This window comes from Suricata suricatta, chromosome 5 (assembly GCF_006229205.1).
Source record: "Suricata suricatta isolate VVHF042 chromosome 5, meerkat_22Aug2017_6uvM2_HiC, whole genome shotgun sequence".
NCBI lineage: Eukaryota > Metazoa > Chordata > Mammalia > Carnivora > Herpestidae > Suricata > Suricata suricatta.
In genome coordinates this window covers 9,234,862-9,251,738 of record NC_043704.1, presented here as the reverse complement: position 1 = coordinate 9,251,738, position 16,877 = coordinate 9,234,862, and the positions used below count along the sequence as shown (strand labels likewise).

Sequence of the window (16,877 nt, the reverse complement as noted above, 5' to 3'; positions counted from 1 at the left end):
GTGGTGCATTTTAGAAAGAATACCACTGTGATGGTTAAGGGAGGGAGTGATCGTCATTTTTAGGGCTTTGGTTTTCTGTAAATTTGCTTATGTGGATCAGCTCACAACCGACTGGAGGAGGGAAGCATGTGTGTGTTTGTGTGTGTGCGTGTATGAGTGCATGTATACTTGTATATGTGTATACATGTACATATATGTTTGTGTATATACATATGTGTACACATGTATGTGCCTGTGTGCGTATATGTGGGGAAAGAGTTGTTGCATTTGTTAAAGTGATAGTTACAAGGGCTGTGGAACCGCTGCCGTGTACGGTTTTTCTTTTAGAAAAGGAAAAACATATGAAGGTCCAAGCAGAGAGCACCATGGAATAGCAAGCCACATGTCTGAGTGATGTCTGTTGTAACAGCGTTGTAAATACCATGGAAGAAAGGTCTTCCAGTGTGGCTGTTCGGGTTGTAGAAAGTTCTCATTTATTCACTAATGCCCCGTATGGACACAGCCAGCTGACCGGGCAAGCTGCAGATCAGCTTAGTGGTCTGGCATGTGCATGGCCATGACTCAGAGATTCGAACACTACCATCCTCTCTCTGAAAGCAGGCCATCATCTTGAGCAAAATTTCCATGTCCAGAATTTCCCAGAGGTTGGCATCTAAGAACATTGATGGAACTTGTTCCTGGTTAGCAAAGTTTACTCCTACCTGGCATTATAGGGCCAGACCGAATTTAACTCTGAAAGTTTCAGTGCTAAATTCTGCATAACCTTTCCTGCCAACGGAAAAGAATCTGTTCTTAGGTTCAAAGCCAGAAAATGGAAAGTGGCAAGTTCATGTTCATGGAGAAATAGTATTCTGGAGACTTTGCCTCCTGGAGGCAAAAATGAACATTTGAAATCAGGTTTTCTAAAAGAATTTCTTTCTTTTGTTTTTTTCCTAAAGGAATTTCTGAGTAAAAATTTTAAATTGCTTTTGTTTACACTTGGGCTTATTACGAAAACACTATTTCGGCGAAGCTTATTTAACGATTAATAAAATAGCAGCTCTTTGGATATCTATTGCATTGGATAACGTGAATTTAGTTTTGGAATTTTTCTTGATTTCTTTTTTTTTTTTTCTTAAAGGAGAATGTGATTTGGGTGTCGGCGTGCATGTGGGATGGAGATGACGGCTTAAAGAATAGCATTTTTCAAAGGAATAGTCTGGCCGCCTGAGTGCAAACACCCCTAGGTAGAAGGGATAGTAATATCCTTCCCCTGGCCCCAGAACGAGTGCCTGTTTGCCTGGGCACTGCCTTGTAACTCTTAGGTTTCCCCCAAGGCTGTCTGCAGGTGGACAAGCCTTTGGGAGCTCCAGCCCTTTGGGGCCTCTGCCAGTTCTCAGAGACTCCATGGAGAGATCTATGCTGATAGGCTGCAGGTTGCCATGGCAGCAGCCATGCACATCCTGGGTAACCAGGCGCCACATGGGTGCTTGGTTTTTTCCCCAGAGCACAGTCTGTGCAGACAGCGGGGGAGGAAAGGCCACTTTGCCAACACAGGCATATATTTAGGTCATCATTTCAGAATCCTGTACACGTGTGGGAGTTCACTGTTGTTCCTGCAAGACTCTCATTTTAGATGCTGTTCCACTGGGCTGAATAAAGATAGTCAGGATCGTCTCTGGCAAGCTGGCTAGCCTAACTGCATGTTGCAAAGGATAAGAAGATTCCTCTGGAAAAGACCAGCTGTCCCTTCAGCACAAGACCTCAGTTACGGGCTAATGTCCTAATGCCAAGGCATCACTCATGGACTCTCTAGGTGTGTATGGGGGAAGAAATGAAATATTTTACCTTTTTTGGGTCGCAGGTGGTCAGACCATGAGCATATTATGTGCTCAGTTAAAATTGGTGGTGAGCCATTAGGTGGTAAGAGATGGGACTAGCCTTGATCATATGTTCTGGGTTGCCACTCAAACATGGAATGGGAGCTCACAACTGCCAGGAAATATGACTTCTGGTGGTGAGTGAGGAAAGGAATTCGGAAAGAGGAACCGGGCAGAATGTATGGATGATAACCTGTGGTGACATGGACGCCCTGTGGGCACTCGGGGACAGTGTAAGTTGTGTCTCCAAGTGTTGCAATTCAGGGGAGTTCCTTACAAATCAAGAGGAGACTCCTGACAATAATGTCCTTGTTTGATGGTTCCTGTTAGAGGCAAGAGAGAGGATGTGGAGTTTCTTGCACAGGACAGCAGTTGGATTGGATGCGGGGTAGGTTTGAACAGATCAGACCCCTTTACTTAAAGAAACAGGGTCGGCCCATTTAGGGTGATGGTTCGGATTGCCCAGTGGGCCAGCTGAGTTTGTGCTCACAGCAACATGACACTAAAAAGTTGAGAATTTCCAGAAGCTGAAGAATTAGATATGTAAAGGGGGGAAAAGGTCATACAGGTAATCACCATGGAAAATGTCTTTCTTTGGACTTCTTTACGCTTACTCCATTTATTTAATGGTATTGTTTGATTTTGACTTATGTATAGGAAGGACACCCCTGTGCACGGGCGTTTCAAAAGGTCTTACTTCATTTCTTCCTGGGAGAGTTGTCATCCCTGATCCAGGTGGGTGCTCTATAGGGTCAAGGGTGCTGGCCAACATAAGCTCAAAAGACACTGGCTCCCCAGTGTCTTCTGGGAGGGGTCATTGTCTATCTAAGCAGGAACCAGACCCTCTCCTGGAGGGAGAGGTTCACATATAGAGCCTGCAGCAGGTGGGCACGGACAGACTGACCCAAGGGAGTGTTGCTTACACCCATTTTCATATGCAGTAGTGCTGAGAGATGATGCCTGAATGGCACCAATTGGATCTGAGAACCTATTCTCAGAGAAGGAGATCCTTGTCCTTCTCTAGGAATAGTGGCCATGGCGTTAGAGGTTCTGATCCCGCACAGCTGATGGAGCCCAGCTCTCTGTGCTCTGGTCGATCCAGTTCTGTAGTTGTGTTTAGTGCTGCTAAGCCTAACAACATTCATTTACTCTGTAAGGCATTCAGACTGGACTGGGATTTTAGGGGCCAAAGAGGTCTGAACTTAGACTCCCAGGATTTCTTGCTCCTTTGGATGGATATTTTATGATTTCTATCAGAATTTTAGAGATAATGATGCATTACATGTTTATTTCACTAGTGTCTGTTGGTAGCAGATATTTACAGTGCCTGAGAAAAACAGCCCTTCATACTCTTGTAAAGATTGGCTGGTTGATATCACAGTATTTATGATCAGTGTTAATCCGATGGGTGCAGAGTCTTAATCCTGAAATGGTCAATTACACTTTGATAGTAGGAACATTTCATTCTTTGAAATCAAGATCTATTTCCTGTGTGGTCACAAATCTCTGGTTGACCACAGAACACATTAGGATTCATGTCGAGGGGGCAGTATCTAAAATTAACTTTATAAAAGCCATTTTCCTTGACGATAAATCTCTATCACTTAATCACGCAGGCCATCTCATGAGCTATTTTGTGCTCATGTCCTCCCTAGGACTCCCCTGTCTGAGTTAGGTGGATGCATCGAGCTTTCTCTTACCAAGGCAAAGAGGCCAAGTAAAAGTTTGACTCCTTTTACATTTATTTAAGTTTTATGGTGTGGAACTTTGAGATATCTTTTCCCCCCACTTAGTTATTATGCTGTTCCATGCAGTTGCAGGGTTGTGAGCTTTTTGCAATCTACATTGCTGATATCATTACTATTTAGTTTCAGACACAGGACCAAATTCATCTCAATTTCCATCATGTATCTGTCACAGTACATCACAATGATTTGTTACAAAATTTTACCCCCACCTAATTTCCAGGAAAGCACTCATAACAGAACCTGATATATTTTCCAATAGAACTAAAAAGATAAAGAACCTCACTTGGCTGAACCATGTCTGGCTTTGGAAATGCTTTCTTAGAACACCAGTGCACTCAGCTTAGCGATACCAAAGAGTGTCACTTAATATTGACTTATCTCAAAACTCCATTGTCTGGATTTCTTGCTTTCAGTATTTCTGTAATTACCAGTCTTTATCTTGTGTCTTGGACTCAGAAAGCGACAAACAATCCAACAGCACTTTACTACTCTCCTGTTTCTCCCTGAACTCTTTTCGAAGAACCTCTTGGTTTTCCAAGAGAAGCATTTAGTTCCTAATTCTCGTGTTAAATCAAACTTTTGGCCGAATGACTGGAAAGATCCAGAACCAGGACAGCTAGATATGAGCAATAGTTCAAGGTTCATCTTCATCACGTTGATCAATTGCAGGCTAGAGAGAACTAGTAGAGAGACATAGGCACAGCTTCATAGTCCAAGGGAGCATAGGAGAGAAGGCAGATGGGGGAGGGGAAGCTCCCCCTGCAACTACTGCAGGTCCAGTTTACCCGACTGGGTGGAGACACGTGTCCTAACTATCTACATATCTAAACACCTATAGATACTGGTGACCCAATGGCTCAGTCAACTGGACTGGGGATTCTGTTTCTTTTTTGTTTATTAAGGAGTTGTTTCACATTGTCACTTTCTGAGTTGGCCACTGAATCTTGACTGGTTATTTATTTAGCACTCTGGGAGAATGGTTATGAAAAGGAAGGAGCCTTCCTTTGACACCTGATTATATGACTATGGTATTTTTTCTTGGAACAGATTTATGAGTGACTGCAATGCATTTTTATTGGAAAAGAATGTCCTCGTTCGAAGTTGTCCAGGAATCTGTAGCACAGTACAATATTTAGTAATTACTAGTACTTCATACATGAATAGTACTTAATAGTACATACAGTATAGGGGTCGGCAAACTTTTCTGTAAAGGGCCAGATAGGAATATTCTAGTCTTCTGAGCATATAGTCTCCATCTTAAATACTCAGCTCTGCTAGTGTAGTGTGAAAGTAGTCATAGGCAATACACAAATGAATGGGTGTGACTGTATTCCAAGAAAACTTTATTTATGGACACTGGAATTTGAATTTCACACAATTTTCATATGTCAGAAAATATTCCTCTCCCCTGCATCCATTAAAAAATATAAAAGTCATTCTTTGCTCACAAGTGGTGCAAAAACAGGCAGTGGGGCCAGAGTCTGTGAGTAGATTTGGTTTGCCGACCCTTTCAGTGCCCATGACTGAAGCCTTGGCCCTGGGTTTGAGACCAGGATCTATTACTACTGGACCCATAACCTCAGGGAAGTTATTCAATTTGCCTCAACCATAGTTTTCCTTTTATAAAATGTAAATTGTAATACCCAAGCTCTCATGGTAGAGTAGAATTAAATGACGTAATTTGTGTAAGTGCTCTGAAAGTTCCCAAACACTGAACACAGTGTGGGGTACAATATTGTTTTGTCATTGTATTGTGTATTGATATTGTGCTTTGTCAAAATCTCTTTTGTAGCCTTACAGAGTTTTTGATTTCTAGATGACACTGCAATGGAAATTCTCCACGACATTAAGGGTAGAAATGTTAGAAAGAGGTGTGTTTTTACTCCATTTTAAATAAAAGGATTACATTTTCTTAAACACAAGTTGGCCATGGAGTCTAGAAACAAGATAATATGATTTTACTATATTGTAATGCGATATCAATGAATCATCTATTATGTATACACTCACTATGTTTTTCAATTGTATAGCCATCCATTGAAAGAAGATACTATTTCCTATTTATGTAGGGCATTTAATTACAACTACCCTTTTGACTTTTCTGAGTCACATAGAGCACCATCCAAGTCAAGGAAAGAAAGACTGAAAACGAGTTAGACTATTGGCAAGCTGTCTTGGAAATGACTACAAATATTTTCATTCTTTTTTACCTTGAGTTACTCAGCTAATCAAATGACTTCACATTGTTTGAGTGAGTTCAAGTAGTTTTCTACTGGCATTTTTAAAACCTCTGTATCCACCAGCTCCCGCCTTTAATACACAGTTTTTGCACATCCCAAAGATATTGGCTTAAATCAAATTAAAAAGCAAAGGGGAAAAAGTAAGAAACCTGAAATGTAAGAAGATGTAGGAAAGGAAGGCATAAGGATGTTGCTCTGGGGATTTCAAAATTTAGGTTTTTGAATGAAGTCATAAATAATTTTTTAATTAGCATACAGTGAGAAATAGACATTTCAGAGCCCTAGTTTGGTTAAATCAAGAGAAAAATTGTGCTTATGAAATAAGTTGACATTTTTAAAGACAGTAGCTGGATTTTTGTTAGGGAACATAAGATACTGAACATAATCAGTGGACTTGGCACTGGAGACTTAGGGAAAGCACAAAAGAGAGAGACACATGGAGCAAAAGAGTGGGGGAAGGAGGAAGTTCCTTCCCACGGACATGGAGTGGTTATATGTTGGGTCAACAGGTTGCCATGTTATGAAGGAATGGATAAACGATGACCTGACATTACAGTGATTGCGAATATGTCAATTCAAAAGAGTATCGTTTGTCGAGGGGACAGCCAAAAACAGAAACGATTTTATTAGTTATGTAAAATTGACTTATAAACAAATAGGTTTTCCAGTTGGAAAGCGTATTGGGGTGGGTGGAAGTGAGAATCTGAGGGTCTCAGAAGCCCTTGCGGAGGTCATGCTTCCAGAGGAATCTGCCCTTTTCTCCACATTGGGGTCAACTGTGGCAAACCATAACCCTTAAGTTAAAAATTCTTATCTGGCTATAGGATCCCACCATGCTTTTATGGAAAGTGACTCAAACACACCAACCAAACAGACCAAAATATCAAGTTGAGAGTGATCCTCATTAGTTATGGGTATTGTTGCATTAAAATAGGCTTATTTATTTTCGTTACACATGATTTGCTAAGAAAGTGACTGGGTGAATGGGGACTGGATATGGTGGAAGAGAATGAGTAGAAATCGTGGGCTCATTTGTGTTGTACGGTCTTGATGAAACAAACCATTCAATACTTGCTGCTTAGAAAATTCAGTTTCAATGAACTTCTTTCAATTCCAAATTTTAACAGTTGACACAAAATACACTGTTAAACTGTGTTATCAATAATTGTAGAAAAATAGACATGTTTGATAGGGAACATTCTAGTAAAAGGTTCTTCTGGAGCATCCTTGTTTAAAGATCCAGAGACTCACATTACAAAAACAAGATTTGGTTCATGTTCCATCTCCAACTACATCGACACCAAAGACAATGAGAAATAGGGAGAGACCTCACCCCTGGGTGCCCTGTCACAGATTCAGAACTGACACATGTGCATGACCAAAGGTTGTCAAGGCTCTTCGTTCAGTTGTGCTAAAGGGCCCTGAACTGTTCTTCCAACCAGACAACAAGGTGTGTGTTGTCTTTTGAACCTTAGTAACAGATTTAAAAAAGGCCCACTGAGTCATCAAGAGCTAATTAGCAGACTTTATGCAGCCCCTGCTTCATCTTGCTTTGTGCTACCATGCCTTCCCTGCAACTCTGGTGACGTTGCAGGGTTAGCACCCCCAAGTCAAGGGCGCCCTTCATAAGGCTACAGCGAGGTAAGGCCACAGTACCTCCCAACAGCCTGGCAGGAAGTTTATGGGGCTCCCTCCTCCTCCTCGACTACAACCTCCTCCTTGGAGTGTGTGGAATGAATAAGTGATTCAACAGATATTCAATGCAGAAAATGAAATGTTGGCAAACAGGAAACGGCTATACGGCCAATAGTTTTGTTTTCAGTTACGTCAGTGCCAAGAAGCAGTTGTCCTGATGTGAGGTCAAGGGAGTAGGAGAAGAGAGACCCCTATGTTAAATGGAGGAGCCACTTTCCTTATCTCTGGGACATGCTTTTTCAAAGTAGCCAAGTCCCCAAACTACAGCGAAGGCCTCTGCAATCTGGTCAGGGAAGTCCAGGGCAATAGGGAGTGATTGCTAGTTTGAGTTCTTTGACCTCCAAGGCACAAAGCTTCAAACTGAGCACAGCTGTAGGAGCTGAAAATGAACTTGAATTCAGGCAATGAATATTTATGATGGGCGATTGTTTTTGGGAACAAAGAGTTTAAACTTGCGAAATGAATGTGAAAGATCTGTTACAGTGCAAAATTTCCACCTGCCCTTGAGATTTTGTCTAACATTCTCTTCCTTTTATCTTTTTATTTGAATCTTTTCATTTTGAAATTTAGATTTTTTAGTACAAAATTCCTTCCTTCCTTCCTTCCTTCCTTCTCTTTCTTCTCTTCTCTCTCTCTCTTAATCTCTCTTTCCATTTATCTTTACAGATTAAAATGAATTAAGGCTGCAGTTTTTCCGCTTGTCTTCTTCTGATTGGGAGACACTTTGGATTTGATTTCCCACCTGTGGCATGCTCTAGAGAGATTTCATAGTCACCTAGATTGTTGATCTAATCTTTGACTAGATTATAATAATAATAAAAGAATATGAATAATAATAAATACAAATGCAAGAAGTGCTGATGGGTAAGCTGGAGGGGACAGGGAGAGAGCCAGATGGAGTCAACGTGTGTGAGGTGAATGATTATAATACATGTTGCCCACCACATGCCTTCGCCAAAGTCATGGCTTTAAACACAAACCATCTTCTGCTAAATTACCACGTCTTTTTTTTTAAGTCTGTAGAGAAATTACAGAGTGGAGAATCCATGGGTTTGCAGAAGAGTTTCCCAAACTCTTGTACTACAAAGGGTGACAGCTCATGGGAAAAAGCATAAACACGTCCTTGCTGACATGCCAGAGAGTGTCCTCTCCCTGGAATATTCTCCCAGACTAGTCAGTGAGGCTCCTGTTACTAGAAAAAGAGACCTCAGTTTTGTAAACATTTCACAGTATATCAGCGTATTGGTGGTGGGTTTTGCCATATACTGGACCTCCTAACTCCCCCAGACCTATGGCTTATTAGAGTCAACGAAAAGATCAGCAAGGGAAGAGTGAGGTACCCAAATACTACCAGTCTGGGACACAGGACAAAGGCCATGCACGAAGGGTCAGCGGTTGATGGGACCAACGAAATTGAGAAAGCAAAGACATCAGAACAGAATGCCTACTGTACATCGGGAATTTTTTTTTTTTTGCATCTTATTTCTAAAGTTATATATCTAAACCTACATTAATTATACATCTATGTACAGTATTTAGAAGTTCTGTCCTACAGTACTTTTGTACATGCTGTGTTTTATTACTAACTGCAAAAAGAAAAAATAATTACATAAGGCATATATATGTACAGTGTTTTGTCTTTACCTGACCCGGGTCCTATAACTGCAGTGCCTGTATGGGGCAAGCACCTCGCCCTGTGGATGAAATTTATTGGAATCTATAAAACTGAGGGTTATACGCTATGTCTCACTGCATGAATAAATAGGCACCAGAGACCTAACTTGTCATATCCCAGGTGAAACCTCTAACACATTCTTTGAGGGATCTGGTATTGTACATGACATGCCGGTGAGTAGCTGAAATCCCTAGGAGCTGGGTCTGTGGTATTTCGGGAAGAGAGCAAGCTTGGGCCACAAATGACGGCACGTTGCACCTTCACCAAATCCGTGTCTACCTTGTCGATCTGAATTAACTGAGAGAGGGCAGGTAGATATTTTACACCTTGAAGACTTGTTTTCTGGTCATGTCAAAATTAAATATAAATAAATAAACAACCAAGGAAGAGAGACAAAAAGAAAGAGAATGAGAGACGAGGAAAGGTTGTGCGAGGGGAGAGGAGGAGCTGCCCCGCTAGGAGACTACACTTTGGATTCGTTTTCTAGGTTTGCCACATCACCATTCCTTTCTGTTTGTTCCTCGAGGTTCTTCTCTTCTTCCTCAGTCTCCAGTTCTGCATGTTGGTTGAGTTTGCTGGACACAGACCAACTCAGGGGCAGCTCCGCCCTGTTGGCCAGCTCGGCCAGCTCTTTGGCACTGAGAGATGGGGTGCTAGTCTCATAGGTCTCATGGAAACTGTTGTAGTCGACCTCGTAGAACCCGTCTTCCAGCGTCAGGACAGGTGTGAACCGGTAACCCCACAGGATCTCACTGGTGATGTAGGAGCTCCGAGCTTGGCATGTCATCCCTGCAAAGAAGGGAACAGACAGAGGCTTTAGTATACGTGAATGTGGGCTTTCCGTCAGCAGGTGGGTTCAGTGGGCTGGCTAGGGGTGTTGCATGTAGCTGTTCCGATTGTGCCCTGCGCAGGGCGTTATAACGTGTTGTAGGTATACACTAACACGTACAGGAGTGTATGGTGGAACCTCCAGGACTTCCGGGGGTGGGGAGTTCTAGGGAGCAGTGGGAGGGCTCTGGCTCGCAGTAAACCACACTTGCTCACAAGGCCATGCATACACACACGGGAAAGCATGTGTGCACCTGTGCACAGGTGCACATTCATGTGCTTGTGCCTCATCCACGTTTCACTCTGGGAGAAACTGGAGGCCATGAGTCTGGCCTCCCATTGCTTTTAGGGGCTTTGCCTGAGTCCTACTGAGTCTTGACCATTCTGGCCACAGACTTAGAATCAAGTTTGGTTTATGCAACTACACCTAGGATGTCTTTCAGCTGAACGTCATGGATTAGTGTTACCATCCTACATCAGGCCATGCAGGCAGGCCCTGACTGCGGCCCACAATGAGGTTGGAAGGGACACCCACCTGACTTTGTACTCTCCCCAGGCTCAGTGAGGATAGTTATTCAGACGATGTAATAAACATAATACCTTAAAGGATTTTTTTTTTGCCTTCTTAAAGATAAGAAACCTTTTCCTACTTTGCACAGAAATGCCATATGAATTACTGGAGCCCAGGGGTCGGAGCAGCTTTATTTAAAATACGAAATGATGGAATGGGGGGAACTCCACACATCCTCTTAGATAAGAAAACTAGGCAGCTGACTTGATGTAAAATCTGGGGAATGCACTGGTGCATTGGCCAAAGGGCTCTCTTCTGAAACTTCTCAGGACGTGGACACATCCACTGAGTCGTTCCTTCAGGGATGACTTCTCCATTAGCTAGGCAGGTCCAGGGCCTAGGGCCCACAGTGCTGTTTAGGGTCCTATAAAAATTCTTTTAAAATCAGAAGAAAAAAAAACATTTAAGTAGAAGAAAATATTAGTCACCTTTATTCTAATAAGATTGTAAAATGTATTATAATTAAAACTTTAAAGAAATGAATAAGGCGTCCTTAAGGGTAAAACTACCTATGACGCAGAAAAGTTGTCCTGTGGCCCGTGTTCATTGATCCAAGAAAACAGCCAGTCGGTCAACATGTCATTCATTAAGACAGCCAACGAGGTGTATCAGGCAGCTGCTTTGTGTTGGATGCAGGCAGAGTGGGTGTCTACATGGAGGGATTCGGAGCTCCAGAATGATCCCAGAGCGTTGTACTTGCTCCTCTTGAGTAGAAGACGACCCTGGTGTGCCAGGGACTTAAGCGATTTACCCTACTCTGCTGTCGGGGCCTGAGTCAGCAGTGTTCTCACTCTAGCACTGTGCTCTCCTCCTTAATCCCCAAACTGGATGCTCCCCTGGGACAGTGTCTCTCTGACTAACCCGTAAAAGCCCCTTTTATGCCTCTAAAGTAAGTATTGCAGGACTTCTAGATATGGAAAAGAAAAGAGCCCTGTCTTGCTTTCATTTCTCAACTAGGGTTTGTCTTCTGAACTGCCAATGTGATTTTCATTGAATTTGAAAACGTAACAAAATAAAACCAACTGGGTTAACACTGTAAGAAAGGCAGAGCTGTCGAGATTCTATCAGTGCACATGTATGCTGTGGTATTTTCCATATCAAGAAGACCATCATGGAATCCCCCTGCATTGGGTTTTTAGCGAGTAAACTTCTCTCTGGAAAAAGAGATGCTTTGGGCACCTGGGTGGCTCAGTCGGTTGAGCGTCTGGCTTCAGCTCAGGTCATGATCCCACGGTTCATGGGTTCGAGCCCTGCATCGGGCTCTGTGCTGACAGCTAGCTCAGAGCCTGGAACCTGCTTCAGATTCTGTGTCTCCCTCTCTCTGACCCTCCCCTGCTCATGCTGTCTCTCTCTGTACCTCAAAAAAAAAAAGAAAAAGAGATGCTTCTTTTGGGGAAGAGCAAAAGGTGAAAAAGCTCATTTCCGGTTCTGGTCACTCTCCACTCTCTGGGCATACTGACTCTCTTGCCATTGGCATTTGTACTTTTATGCCTGTGTTCAACTCTTTCTGTATCTTGAATATCCTTTCCCAGTGGGATCCTGCTCATCTTTCAAGAACTAATTTATCTTCTCCTTTCTGGAGCACTCTGTGACTGACCAGTCTCTGACTGGAACTATAGAGCCCAGGGTGCCATAACATTCTAGTGACGCCCTCCCATGGTCCTTTGTTTGCAGTTGCTTCTAAGTGTCTGTTTCTCTTGTTGAATTGGGGCCACACTGGGGCTGGTAGGTCTTATTTATTTCCATGTTCCTAGCATTTAGCACAGCACTTTGACATTGTAGTTCCCAATAAATACTCATTGTCAAGCAAAAAGACTTGACTTAGGAAAACTATAGAGAAGCAGCTTAATATTGTTGGTTGGAAATGTCTCAGATGTGTTATTAAGGAAAAAGATGACTTTTGAGTCCTTTTTCTTTTAAATTTGCATTCAAGGGGTGCCTGCGTGGCTCAGTAAGTTGAGCATTTGACTTTGGCTCAGGTCATGATCTCATGGTTCATGGGTTTGAGCCCCACATTGGGCTCTGTGCTGACAGCTCAGAGCCTGGAGCCTGCTTCGGATTCTATGTCTCCCTCTGTCTTTGCACCCTCTCCACTCATGCTCTCTCTGTCTCTCAAAAATAAATAAAAAACATAAAATTTTTTAAACTATTTTATTTCATCATTTCATAATTTCTCCTCTGAGAACTTCTCTGTTTGGATCTCTGATTAATCTTCCAAGAGTTTAACCTGCAGGGAAGTGATTAGAAACAGCTCATCTTTTTGGTGGCCGTTTCATTCTTTGAGTAAGACTATGTCAGAGCCTGGGGGGTGGGGGTGGGGGGAGGAGGGGCGCATGTTATTGGTGGTGGACGCCAAGCCCAGTCCATCCGGAAGCCAGGAAATGAAACTGCGGCACCTCTAAGGACTCTTTCATCACGGCTGAGCAGGCGCAGGGTCGGGCCCTACAAGGTGTAGATTTAACAGGCAAAGCTCTATTTTTAGATTCACAGCAGCAAATTATGACGGGAAACGTTTTGAGCAGAATACCAATATGATGAAAGCCTCCTCATGAGACAGCCCCTTGGATAGAGCCGGAAGGATTCACTCCGTGATAGATAATACATCTAATCCGCCTGGAGAATATGATTCCAGGAAAATAGATAGAATGGGCAAACCACCATCACCACATGGAATGCTGTAAATTAATCAATATGGATCATTAGTATTCAGAGACAAAGAATTGGCTGTTGGAGCTCTGCCTTTGTATTTCAAATGTCGGACTGAACGATGTGGTGTTTCTCTTTATGCCTTGCTGTTCACAGTAAGAATGACATTGAATGAGCACAGTAATAAAGCGTTCTGCACTTACGTTTCTAAGGGTTTGTGTGGGAGAAGAATGTTGGTGATTTCCCAAGTCCAGTGTCAAAAACAAGCAGTACAGTGTAGCCCTGCCACAGCGTAACAATAATTTTCATTCAGTAGTTTCAGCCAACTGCTGATTATTTCAATCACAATGAGCCCTGCCTTACAGGCAGGTTAAAAGTGCCTTCAATAAACACTTGTACTTTCTTCTGTTCCCCAAATATTGGGGGGCCACTGAGGTTCTCCTCCAGCTATGCAAAAATACATGGAGATGTGCATTTTCTTAATGTCTAAAAAAAGGCATTCTATGTGCATACTCCTAAGTTTGCTCTCACCAAAGTAGTTGACCAAATTAACAAACAACTAGGTATTGAGTTAAATACTAAATGTTATTGGTTGTTTATTTTCTGCCAGGCATGAAACGCGTTATGTGCATCAACGGCCCAACCCTGCAGCAGCATCTTATCGGGATGCTCTTGTGATGTCTGTCTAACGTAGGGTCAAACTAAAGCAAAGAAAGTTTAAGTAAGTTTCTTGGATAACATGGTGTTATGGACTGAATTGTATGACTCTCAAATTCACATGTTGAAGCCCTAACTTCCTAATGGGACTGTATTTGGAAACTTTAGGACTTTAGGGAGGTAACTGGGGTTATGTGAAGTCATAACGGTGGAGCCCTAATCCAATAGGATTGGTGTCCTTTTGGGAGGAGGAGACATCGGGGAGCTTTCTCTCCTGCATGCACGCACGAGAAAGGCCGTGTCCGGACGCAGCAAGAAGCAGGCCCTCCCCGAGCCAGGAAGAAAGGCCCTCTTAAGACTTCCTCCTTTTACTCTATAAAGCTCACTTTCCTTTCAAAGTCATCAGAATCTTCTGGAAGGAGAGTGATGGTAAAAGACTCATAAGATCTGGATAAACCACCTTAAAAAGCCCCCACGGATGCTGTTTGTTCTTTAGACACTATCAACCACACACGTGTAAGGTAAAATTAAAATTTTCTCTGCAGGGCAGCTGGGGGGCTCAGTTGGTTGAATGTCTGACTTCGGCTCAGGTCATGATCTCAAAGGTTGTGGGTTTAAGCCCCGTTTTGGGCTCTGTGCTGACAGCTCAGAGCCTGCAGCCTGCTTCTCTGTCTCCCTCTCTCTCTGACCCTACCCTGCTTGTGCTCTGTCTGTCTCTCTGTCTCTCAAAAATAAATAAATGTAAAAAGAATTCTTTAAAAAATTTTTTTGTTCTTTATTTATTTTTGAGAGACAGAGAGAGACAGTGCTGGCAGGGTAGGGTCAGAGAGAGAGGGAGACACAGAATCTGAAGGCAGGCTCCAGGCTCTGAGCTAGCTGTCAGCACAGAACCTGATGTGGGGCTCGAACCCACGGACCATGAGATCATGACCTGAGCCGAAGTCAGACACTTAACTGACTAAGCCACCCAGGTGCCCCAAAAGAATTTTTTTAAGTTGCTTGAATTCATTCTTTTTCTATGTGGCCTGTCATCTATTTCATGTCTTGTTAGGTTCATTTGTTACGACTTGTATTTCCTTTTAGTGTTTGACTGTGTTGTCCTCTTAAGAACATCGTGAGTCGTTTAAATGAGGAGGTGTCTGGTCGGTGGCCTGGGGCCTGTGTGTGAGTGTGTGCATGCGAGTGTACTGTGCACGTGTGTTAGTGTATTAGTGTATATGCACATGTGTTTTTGTGCTTGTGTGGGCTTCCCTCGTGTGTCCAAGTGTGTGTTCTCGAGTGTGCACGCAGGAGTGTGTGTGGACAGTGTGGAGGTGCTGGCAGGACCCTGGGGAGAGGCACCCAGCAGCTACTGATCCAGGAGTCTGGTGGACACTTGGAACCTCACAGTGAGGGCACAAGATACCCCAAAGACCTTGTGGGGAGAGCAGGAGGCAGGATGAACTTGGGCCACACCCCAATGCAGATGGCGCTTAGGGTTTGAGAGGGGAATTTCTTGAGTGAGAGCTTAGATCTTGAATTAACCACCTCTAACGCTGGAAGTGACCAAGTTACCTTTAATTGGCAAATGTAAGCTTTTTATTTTCTACCAGGAAACAGGGAGCTTAAGAGCAGAGTAGTTCATTTCAGTCACAGAGAAACAAAGTCAGGTCTATTTCTGCTTATCTGAGTGTGGAGTCTATAAATTATAATCTTTCCTTGGACAGAGTTTTAAAAAGTTGGCTTAAAATTCTTAGAGTGTATCCTTCCCAAATAAAACAAACAATGACATTCATAATTAAAATGACTTCAACTTGGAGCAAAAAAGCAGAGTCTATGATCCTGTGACCTCCAGAGAGTTTATGAAGCTCATGTAATTCTGTTACTCTTTGCATAGTTGAACATGAACATCTTATTTCAGCTGACTTTAAGATTCGAGTGAAAAACCCAGATCTTTAAGTTTTGAGTTTGGTAATTAGAACACTATAGAGTTGGGGGGGGGGGAACTCAGCTTTAGTAAGAGACTTAGGAACTTAAAGAATGTTTTTTAGTGTTATTTATTTTTGAGAGAGACAGAGAGACAGAGCAGAGTGGGAGGGGGCAGAGAGAGAGGGAGACAGAGTCCAAAGCAGGCTCCAGGATCCAAGCTGTCAGCCCAGAGGCAGCCACAGGGTTTGAACTCATGAACCATGAGATCATAACCTGAGCCCAAGTTGGATGCTTAACCGACTGAGCCACCAAGGCGCCTCTTGGAACCTTTTGTTTTTTAACATTAATTTATTTTGAGAGAGAGTATGTGTGAGTGGGGTAGGGGCAGAGAGAGAGAGGGAGAGAGAGAATCCCAAGCAGGCTCCATGCTCAGAGTGGAGTCTGATGCAGGGCTTGATCCCATAACTATGTGATTACAACCCTATCTGAGCTGAAATCAAGAGTTGGATGCTTAACTGACTGAGCCACCCAGGTTCCCTGAGACTTAGGATCTGTCTGTTGGATAAAGGATATCCAGATGGGCCATTTTGATGGAACTGTGGGCTCTTGTCCAGCACATTATTTCACTGGTATTATAAGTAAGTTTGTGTTGTTGAGAAGAGTAAAATTTTTTTCCTTTTTTCCCTTAATTTTGTATATAGTTTATTGTCAAATTGGTTTCCATATAACACCCAGTGCTCCTCCCCACAAGTGCCCTCCTCCATGACTGTCACCCCCTTCCCCCCGCCCCCTTCAGTCCTCAGTTCGTTTTCAGCAATAGTCTCTCATGATTTGCCTCCCTCCCTCTCCCTTAATCTTCTCCCGCTTCCCCTCTCCATGGTCCTCTGTTAGGTTTCTCCTGTTAGACCTATGAGTGAAAACATATGGTATCTGTCCTTCTCTGCATGACTTATTTCGCTTAGCATGACACCCTCGAGGTCCATCCACTTTCCTACAAATGGCCAGATTTCATTCTTTCTCATTGCCATGTAAAACTCCATTGTATATATA

General features: G+C 43.0%; 1 protein-coding gene and 1 long non-coding RNA gene across 3 annotated transcripts in view; one reads left to right on the top strand and one right to left on the bottom strand.

The window, feature by feature from the left end:
• The first annotated feature begins 1,371 nt into the window (after window positions 1–1,371).
• Window positions 1,372–13,964, top strand: LOC115291486. 2 transcript variants are annotated; one of them, XR_003908482.1, is made up of 3 exons: window positions 1,372–1,795; window positions 2,517–2,594; window positions 13,873–13,964. It is a non-coding gene; the product is annotated as an uncharacterized LOC115291486 (long non-coding RNA). The 2 variants fall into 2 exon arrangements; XR_003908483.1 differs by lacking the exon at window positions 13,873–13,964 and adding an exon at window positions 8,209–8,282.
• Window positions 8,547–16,877, bottom strand: part of KCNJ6 (potassium voltage-gated channel subfamily J member 6) — a 265,669-nt gene continuing 257,338 nt past the window's right edge. Inside the window, exon 4 of the mRNA XM_029938960.1 lies at window positions 8,547–10,006. Coding sequence (XP_029794820.1) covers window positions 9,681–10,006 — 326 coding nt within the window. The 3' untranslated portion in view covers window positions 8,547–9,680. The remainder of the gene's footprint in view (window positions 10,007–16,877) is intronic.